The following is a 10,078-nucleotide window of genomic DNA, read 5'->3' on the forward strand; positions in this document are numbered from 1 at the left end:
GTTTTAAGGTACTGGATCTCTTGCTGATGGCCGATCGACATGATTGGTAGCGAAACTCGCAAGGTGAACAGGCAGTGGCCGACCCGATGGGTATCTCGATCCCTGAAAGGCGTGGGTCATCTCTGCTGAGCTGAGTGGTGCTGGGCTACTGAGTAGGGTCCCTGGACTAAATAGTAGTGGACCACGTAGCTGTCTCTGCTCCTGGCTCCCCTCAGGTGTCCTCACTCCTCCATCTCCAAGCAACACTCTCCTGGCAGTCTCTGGAAAAGCTTGGCTTTCTCTCCCTCTGATGTTGCCAGAGTCTCTCTCTTTCAGTCACCTCAGTTTTCCTCAAATCTCTCTCTCTCGTCTTTTTTTCTGGGCTTCAGGATATTCCTCCTCCTCTGTTGGGGCATACAGTCCCTGGTGTCAGCGTGTGTCTCTCTCCTCACTCTGGCACCTCAGATGCTTCCCCTGACACACTCCTCCTCTCCTCACTGCTAAGTGGCACTGTGTCCCAGCAAAGGACGTTCTGAGCATTGGTATCTCCCTCTCTTTTAAGCAATCTCCTCTCCTCTGTTTCCTGTCAGCAATCTCTCTTTTACCTCTGTACTTCCCTCTCTGCTGTCCCCTCAGCACTTCCTGAAACTCCCCTTTTTCCCAGTGTTCTCTTTCTGAGAAATTGCATTACAACATGCCTGCTACATACAAAATCTAAAGTGTAGTACTTTTTGCACACTCACTGCCCATATACGTACCTGTGTACAGTCATGCACAGTCAGTCATGTCTATGGGCAGCTGTACACAGCACCCAAGCTTTCCAGGCAGAGGAAATACATTAGAATACATCTGGGAAATACATCAGAATTTACATTGCATGGGCTCAAATGCTTGCATGCAAGAGGCCTTAAAGTTTATTTACTCTTAACAAGCCAATATTTAAATGGTTATAGCCAGGACCCAGTTCTACTTGAAGAGAAATAGATACAAAATAAATGTGCTGTGCCCAATTGATAAACATAAACAAGTAACAAAAACAAAATATTAAAGATAAATCGGCATCTACCTCATGAATAGAATGCATGCAATGTCAAATAAGAAGCAAAGGAGCTCCAAATATATACATTTAAATAAAGCCCATAAGACAAGATTCAGTGATTAAGCATCCAAGATGCAAATTCAAATCTTCCTGCCACCATTGTGCTGATAATGTAGACATCAAAAACACCATGGGACTATCCCATAGGAGAGTAGCTCACCAGCACATATGTCCCTCAAGATTACAGGAAGGTCTGAAAGCATTTTTGTATAATCTACTCCAGACTGTCATCCTCATATATGAATCCAGATCACAGACGGATGCATCAAGATGGAAATCCCATATGCATGGAAAAAGTCTAACACTCCTGAAGCTCAAAAGCTTCCAAGCATCATGACATCTGTAGCACTACCCTCATCAGGGCTGCTTAAAAGATCTATACCCCAATGGTTGCCCTGACCTTGCAAATCCTCCGACACCTCTGACACTCTTTGGTTTCCGACATCTTTTTTATAACAAAAAACACTTAGATACACACTTAGGCAAGTAAGGCAGGTGAATCTTATTTTACTAAAAGATTTTGTTGTAGCAATAAAAACTCAGTAACTTACACTTGACAGCTGCTGAGGATTTGCTGAGGGGTCCCTCTGTGCACATAGCATGGACTCCATGCCTGCATTTCACTTCACTTAACTCTTCTGTACCTGGGCACCAGCTGAGGACCTCTGCAGTGCAAGTCTTCTCCTATTGCTATGGGACACAGACTGCTCACGGAGAGGATACAGACAACTCTTCCTGTAGAAGGCTATCCCACCTATCTCAGACACACCTTTCAACGACAGGCTGCTTGTAAATTCTGTTACCATAGGTAACCCTCAAATCTTCACACTATATTTCTCTTGTACTGATGTCTTCATGCCCCAAAAGTACCTCAGTGACCTGACCTATGAGATGGTGATGGTTGCCTGCATTAAACCCCTTTAGTAACTTCAGACCAGAATAAGGTTCCAAAACTTTCTTAAAAAAGAGCAAAAGGCATTACAAAGTCCAACATGCTGAAACATTATTTCTTCCTACATCCCTAACCCTAACCCAGGCTGTGTGCTGCTCTGGCATACCTGCAAAGGTAGAGTCCATGTATAATACAGAGTCCATCTGTGACATTTTCAAGCAGATGGTGTCTTTGGGGTGAACCCCAAGTTCTGATGACTTTTACATCTTGGCAGTAGTAAGAGACATTCTTCTGCTTCTCACTGGTTCTGTTCTCTAACTCTTTCCCTTACAGGTTCTGGCCCCTAGTCTTTCTGCTCAAGGGCTCTCTCCTCTACCCAAGGGGGCCCTGCCCCTCCCGATCTCTCATCTTCTCTCCTCTCTGAGCCACTGTCCCACACAAGATAACACATGATCAGTGGGTCAGACTCAGAGAAACCCACCAAAAAAACAAAGAACCGGGAAAGTACTAACTCCCGTTCAGGACAGCCCCTAACTGGCTATTTTCAACCTGTTTTAATATGATAATTGTTTTGTTTTATGTTTTTAATACTGTTTGTGACAATAACTAGTAGGTATTCCTATGGACCCTTGTGCACTGGCTTGATTCCTTTTTTTATCATTTTAGACACAGATGTGGCTTAGCTACTCCTGATGGATTGCATGGGAGCCATTTTAGGATCACAATTTACTCTCTACATCATTGCTTGCCACTTAGTTTGTTGCCAGTGAGTCAGGTAGTGGATATAGATTTCAATTTTTAATGTTAACCACTTGCTGCCCGCCCACCGTCAAATGACGGTGGAGGGGTGTGGCTCTAGTTCTGGGAGGATGTCTAATGATGGCACCCCAGAATGACCGCACTTGCGGGGGGTGTGCAGCGAGGCCGTGCCACTTTCTTAGGACACGATATGACCCCAGATCTCTGTAAAGAGCAGATGATGCGGCTCTTTAACCATGTAATTGGCTATGTCCAATCACAGCCGTCACATGTAAATGCGGACGTGCCAGTAATGGGCTCTCCTTACCTCACACTGACAGAGTGTGTGGCGAGGGGTGCCGATCGGGTGCATCTCCTCGCAGGGGAGACCGGGGAATTTAATCAGAGCACTGATCATCAGTGACCTGAATACAGTAAAGCCCCAGCAGTGCCCTTAAGTGCTACAAATCAGTGCCAATTTGTGACACCAATCAGTGCCCATCAGTAACACCAATCAGTGCCCATTAGTGATGCCAGTTAGTGCTGCCTTTCAGTGCCCATCAGTGCCTACTCATCAGTGCTGCCCGTCAATACCCATCAGTGCCTCCCATCAGTGCCGCCCCTCAGTGACACCCATCAATGTCCATCAGTGCTGCCTATCCATGCCACCTATCAATGCCTCCTATCAGTGCCCACCAGCAGGGCCGTCTTCAAGGCAGGGCAAAATGGGCAGCTGCCCTGGGTCCTGTCATTGTTGTGGGGCCCAAAGCAGCTGCCTCATACTTGCCAACTATCCCAGTTTAAATTCCCTTGTCCTTTGAAGTTTTAGCCCTGTGCTGTGTCCCAATATCTCAGCGTGAAGTGATGGTACTAATGCTGCCCAGCTCTGCCCAGCTCTATTGTGTACAGATGACTCACCTGCAGACCATGTGTTTACATGTAAATAACCGTCATTCATATGTATTTAGAGGCGGCATTACTAATTAAATAGCTGCGGCTATTGTGTATCATGGTCCCCTGCAGTGAAGAGATGGTGTGCTGTAACCTCTAGCAACCAGTGAGAATGATTACTGTACAGTAATCTCCAGCAACCAATTAACAAGCAGAAATTATTTGTTGTAACCTCTAGCAACTAATCAGTGAGCTGTAATATGGCTGTAACCTCTAGCAACCAGTCAGTAAGCAGTATGATATGCTGTAACCGCTGACAACCAATCACAATTGCTGCCTGATCTGATACAGTAAACTGATTTTAAGTCTAGCTGCTATTTATTGTATGTCTCAGAGCAGGTGGAGAGTGATATTGCATTGGGGGAGGGGGCCCAAAACATTTTTTGCCCAGGGTCCAATCAGTATTAAAAACGGCCCTGCCCACCAGTACCACCTATCAGTGCCCACCCGTGCCCATCAGTGCTGGGTGAAAGTGCCCTGTATTGAAGTGGTTAAGATGCAAATTTTAGGGTGCCCATTATTTAATGTGCTGAACAAATCTCTAAGCAGAAATTACCTTCTCTGAAATGCACATGACCACATAATCAATAGATCCAGAATTACAAGCAGCTGAAATTGCATGTAAAGTTCTAAATTTTCCATCCCTCAAGCCTGCCATTGATAAATGAGTAAGGATAACAATTAAAATGATGGTGAGAAGGGACAACAGGAATCAAAAGCCCTCCAATCAAATCAGTGCTTAGCATTATATTAGGCTATACTTGCACTATACACCAGCAGTTCCCGGCTTTGCCTTATAATGAGTAATAATACACTTATTTTCGGATATGTAATAAAATGAGAGTTTTGACTACATTTGTTTTAAAAAGGCTCTATTGTACTATTGATCAGTGAAGAAAAGCTATCACATTAAGCAGCCTTTCTCAACCGGGTTCAGTGGAATCCTACGGTTATTGCAGAGGTTGCTTGTGGTTCCTTGAGCTTGTCAGCAATGATCAGCTCAGCAAGAAGAGCACTTCTAAAAGGACCATCAATAAAAGCTTGTACTTTTCCACTTATCTTAATGTAAGGGTGGCGCTTTTGAGCTGACCAACAAATAACATGTAAAATGCCACCTTTCTATTGTCCACCAATGTAAGGGCATACTACAGGATTTACTGTCTGTGTTTAATTTACTGAACATTAATAATATTCTTTCATGTCAAGATAATTACTGAAAACAGTTTATTTGTCTTATGAAGTGGAGAGTTGTTAAAAATATTCCGTCTCAAATACAAATAAGTAACGCTACATGTTTAATTTAATATCTACAAATGACTTATCATTGTAATGTACCCTAGCTGTAGAGGAGTTCCATAAAAACGTAACAGTTATTTCAAGGGTTCTTCAATAATAATATTGCCCCATTGTAAGAAAAGAGATCTGCATATAATTGCAGCTGCCCTTATCTCTGCATGTACTGATCACTATGACATACAGTTCTCACTAAATTACTTCCACTTTTTTTTATTGAAGGTTTATTTGGAATTACCATGGAGACATGTTTAATTTAAATTTGACAGTATTAAGAAATATCAAACATCTATTCAATTTTTTGTGGTCTAAAATTCATTTGGATTTTTATGTGATCACTAATGTCACTAGAAATAAACATTTTAAAATTGAAAATTTAACTTTATAGGTTTACTTTTACTCAACTATTAATTAGTGACAACCATTGCTTAGTTTATATTATATATACTATATATATTATATAATAACTATATTACATATTAAATAATACTATATAATACTATATTTAATAGTATATATAATATTAGATATTGGGTATTATTTAATATAATAATTTCCATAGTAAACAGTTATAATTTGTCCCAACCCCTGACATTTTTCAAAATTGTGTTCCTAAACTTTTCACATTTTTCTTAAAACATTTTTTCTGATAAATATTTTTGTTACAATTACTTTATCTATAAATCAAGTGATGATCTTACCAGTAGTTGTGAAGAGTCCCACAAGCATATTCAGGTTTCTTCCTCCGACAATAGCTACCTCCGTCCCCTTTTTGTTCTTCTCGCTCTTTTTGGCTCTCCAGGCTGCCCAAAGACCAGTGGCCAAAGTCATTGCATAGAAAACGATGATGGCTATCAGCCCAGGAACATTGAGTGCCATTATTACCCACCAGAATTTGTTCAATAATTCTTTGCAGTCGTTTAAGGTTTAGGGGAGCAAATCTCATTTACTGACAAGTCTAACAGCAAGAAATTCTTTGCATTTCCAAATACACCCAGCTGATCTATATATTGGCTCACCATATGCTACAATAATGCTGGGTCAGCTTCAAGGATGGACCTCCTGTACTCTTGTAGAGAGAAAAAAAAGCAAACTTTTCTCTTGTCCCTCCAACAACAACTTGCCAGAGAGGAGGTGTTTGGCTTCTTTCCAGAGGCTTCATTCACATGTCAGAGAAGAGAAAAGCTTGTATGTTCAATGGATGTTTATCCTTTTTCTTCTCACTTCCATTCAACTTTCTGGAGTTTGAGCAGTACGGGCTAAACAATTTTAACTTACTCAAGTGCAAAAAATGGTAATTTAGTTATGGATCCACAATGCTTATAAGCAGTCTGTTAGCTTCTCCTCTACTACTTAGCAAAAAGATACTGTCATCTTGCTCATACATGTCACTGATACTGACAAATGCTCCCCCAAGGTGTAGAGTCTAAAGCAGCCCCTAGATTATGTAATTTTCTTTCCTTCGATCTCTGGAAGGAAAGATTTCTAGATTCCCATTGTGTTCAGCCAGCAGTGAAAGTTTCCCCGTTCTGCCCGACGGCTGAACATAATAGCACTGCGGGGGGGGGGGGGGTTTCCCCATCAATACTGACTGTGTTGATGGGGAAAACCCCTCCGCAGCGCTATTATGTTCTGCCGGTGGGGAGAACGGGGAACCTTTCACTGATGGCTGAACACAATGGTCAATGCTGTTGGCTATAACCACTGGCAGTGAACACATGCAGTAAATCTGAGAGGCTGTTTGTACTGAAGTCAATAGATGGATCAACTTCAGTACAACCAGCCTGCCCATAGATGGATTGAATCTTGGCCAGGCTCTGCTGAACCAGCTGATATTCGATCCATTTATAGCCAGCTTAAGTGACAATTTAGTTTTAGTCAAAGCACCCAACAAGGAGTGATGAGCTGGTGACCTTAGTGGCCCCAAGTCTATGCCCACGTACACACGGTCGGAGATTTTGCCAACCAAATCTGTCGGATTTTGCCCGTCGGATTTAGTCCGACAGATTGTGTCCGAAACTGTTGCATACACACGGTCGGGCCAAGTTGGCGAAAAATCCGATCTTTCAGAACGTGATGACATAATTTCGTTACGATGGGACTACATTCAGGCTAGTAGCCAATAGCTTTGATGTAGGAATTTGATCTGAGCATGCGTGGCACTTGGTCCGATGAAAATGCTCTACACATGATCGGATTAGGTCCGTCCGGCCCAGTTGGTCGGGAAATATTTCCAACATGTTGGAAAATTGGGTCAGACGGAGATTCGGACGGAATCAGTCCGATGCATACCACACACAGTCAGATTATCTGACGACACGGTCCGATAAGACTCATTCCGACAGATTCTCCGACCGTGTGTACAAGGGCTATTTGGTTGCTGCTAACTGTCAGCATGTCATGGTCCTCTGACTTCTCCCACCAAGGAATTACAGAAGTTAGATGGCTACATTGAGGAGACAGAATAGAATAAGGGCAGCAGTTGGGTATCTGGGTAGAGGTCAGATCAGACAGTAAGCAAAATAGTAGTTAGGGTCCAAGCTGAGGCAGGCAACAAGCATAGAAGTAGTCAGGTCCAGGCGAGGGTTTTGGCAGGCAGCAAATAAGAGAGTAGTCAGGACAGTTGGACTTGCAACAAACAGGCAACTGGCAGGCAAGTATTATAGCTTTCAGCTGTAACTCTCCAGTACCTATTGATAAGACACTAGCTACTTCAAAGGCTAAATACTTTTTTGGTCAGGGGACATGCCTAGTGTCGATTCAGGGAATTTTGGAAGTTGATTATCTGCTAAAGTTGGAACACTGCTATGTGTTTCCAAATACCTGAAAGCACCATGTATTTGTGCCAGCTGACTCAGCGGAATGATGAGCACGGGGCTGGGGGGGGGGGGGGGGGGATTCTGGCATGATAAATATTAGTAGGTCAGGAGGTTCCAGTCACACAAACGCTGTCTCTGAATGGCACAGTGTCTCCTTAGGCAGATGGAATACCATATTTTAACCAATAAATGTAAGCTCATTATTTGCTCCAACCAATGGTACTTATGTCTGTTGAGCCCTACACAAACTTTTACAAAGTCCAAAAAACTAGCACTTTTATGAGTTACCTGAGCATGGTCCCACACCACACCTAGCTAACCCTTGGGTGTGATTTGGGACCGTGTTTAGGTAACCCATAAAACGCATCAACTTTTTTTGGGTACTCTGCAAAGTGTTCTTATAGGACATAAGAGACCTGAAGACCCTTTCTGCAGGTGGTAAGCTTACATATTTTATCCAAACATATTTTGACAGCTTGCCTAGATGAAGGGACTGATTTACAAAAGCTTATGTGCCTATCCTGATGCATTCATCAGGAGTGGACAACCAGATTGTATTTTTATTGTATAAAATATGCACCCATGATGCATGCAAACATGTACAGACTGCGTGTATATGCTGCAGTTAGCAATGGAGTGTATCAGAATCCAAACACTCATCTCCCAAAAGGGATGTAGGGATCTGTGGAGGACTTATTGAAATAAGGATGACTTTTTGAATAGGGGAGCCCCAAATTTCCACACTCCCCAGGTGATTGAGTAAGGGTACTCATTTTACTCATACACAAAATAAATACAAAAATAGTAAATAACACACTCACATCGTGAAAAAATCCTTCATTAGAAAAATGAAAAAAATAATCACTCTCCCCTGGTGTAAATCCAATGTCAATCACATTTTGGGATATGTTGGTGTGCTGTTATTCATTTTTTCTTTAACAATGGTCATGACATATTTGGTTAATGACACCAGTCAAGATACCTGCCAGCTTGTTTGCAAACAAAAGCTGATGGTAATTTGTCATTTTATTTAGTTCTTCGAAGAAGGAGTGAACCAGACAAGCACTACCACAACTAATTTAGTTGTGGTAGTGGTAGTTTGTTCACCCCTTCTTCGAACAGCAGGCAATCCGGGTTTGGGTCTAACTTATGTATTCATACCCCTTGAAATCACACCAAAGTCCGATCATTTAGCATGCAATGACGTAGGACGGGACTAGAAAAAGGAAGTTCAATAGCCAGTAGCCAATAGCTGCCCTTGCATCGTTTTTGGTCTGTTGGAACAGCATACGGACGAGCGGATTTCTCGAAAGGAAATGGTTCCGGCGGAAAGATTTGAAACATGTTCTATTTCTAGGTCCATCAGAATTTTAGAAAGAAAAAATCCAATGAAGCCCACACACGATCGGAATGTCTGACAGAATGATTCCATCTGAACTTTTCTGCCAGAAAGTCCAGTTATGTGTACAGGGCATTAGACTGCCCTGTATTTGGCTTCATCCATCTTCCCATCAACTCTGACCAGCTTCCCTGTCCCTGCTGAAGAAAAGAATCCCCACAACATGATGCTGCCACCACCATGTTTCACGGTGGGGATGGGGTGGGCAGGGTGATGTGTTAGTTTTCTGCCATACGTAGCGTTTTGCTTTTAGGGCAAAAATGTAAATGTTGGTATCATCTGACCAGAGCACCTTCTTCCACGTTTGCTGTGTCCCCCACATGGCTTCTCGCAAACTTTTTTTTTTAACCTAGTAACTCTGCAAGTAACACAATTTCTGCAATAAGTCCTAATGGCACAGCAGTGTTCTAAAACCTGAGAGTACCCGACCACTCATCGACCAATGGAAAGTTAGCAAAGTGGTGACTTAGACACCTGATGAAAGACCCCTTAAGCTGGCCAAAGACAGATCAAAAATTTACTACTGACCTATAAACTCAGCTGCTTTACACACTCCTGATCCTTGGACTCTGTATTTTACATACCTGACCCTTGCATTTTATGTGTTACATACTGCTGACTCCTGCACTCTGTGTGTTATGCAGTATAGTCTTCTGCACTCTCTGCAAATACTTACTCTTGACCCCTGCACTCTGTGCAGCAATACAAAATCCTGACCCCTGTACTCTGTGTATTACACAGTCATGATCCTTGCTCTACCCCAATCTGTTTGGCTATCCCCTACTCTGTCCACTTTTAGCTGATCCCTGAAAACTCATCTCTTCAGGGAGGCCTATCCTGCGTTCAACTAGCAACCATATCTACTACTTCCCTTATCAGTTCATCACTCACAGTTACTACCTTTTGTT

General features: G+C 42.6%; 1 protein-coding gene across 3 annotated transcripts in view; it reads right to left on the reverse strand.

The window, feature by feature from the left end:
* The window catches only part of LOC143986574 (high affinity choline transporter 1-like), a 59,976-nt gene extending 53,565 nt beyond the window's left edge, over nucleotides 1-6,411 (reverse strand). The window contains exon 1 of one of the 3 annotated variants that reach the window (XM_077484974.1): nucleotides 5,654-6,411. In XM_077484974.1, coding sequence (XP_077341100.1) covers nucleotides 5,654-5,831 — 178 coding nt within the window. In that variant the 5' untranslated portion in view covers nucleotides 5,832-6,411. Of the gene's footprint in view, nucleotides 1-2,136; nucleotides 2,294-5,653 lie in introns of those variants that run through there. The other 2 variants (XM_077484976.1, XM_077484977.1) reach the window with 2 other exon arrangements.
* Nucleotides 6,412-10,078: the final 3,667 nt, after the last annotated feature.

Source organism: Lithobates pipiens, unplaced genomic scaffold (genome assembly GCF_037356315.1).
Source record: "Lithobates pipiens isolate NorthernLeopardFrog02 unplaced genomic scaffold, aLitPip1_a1.2 Scaffold_17, whole genome shotgun sequence".
In the NCBI taxonomy this organism is placed as follows: domain Eukaryota; kingdom Metazoa; phylum Chordata; class Amphibia; order Anura; family Ranidae; genus Lithobates; species Lithobates pipiens.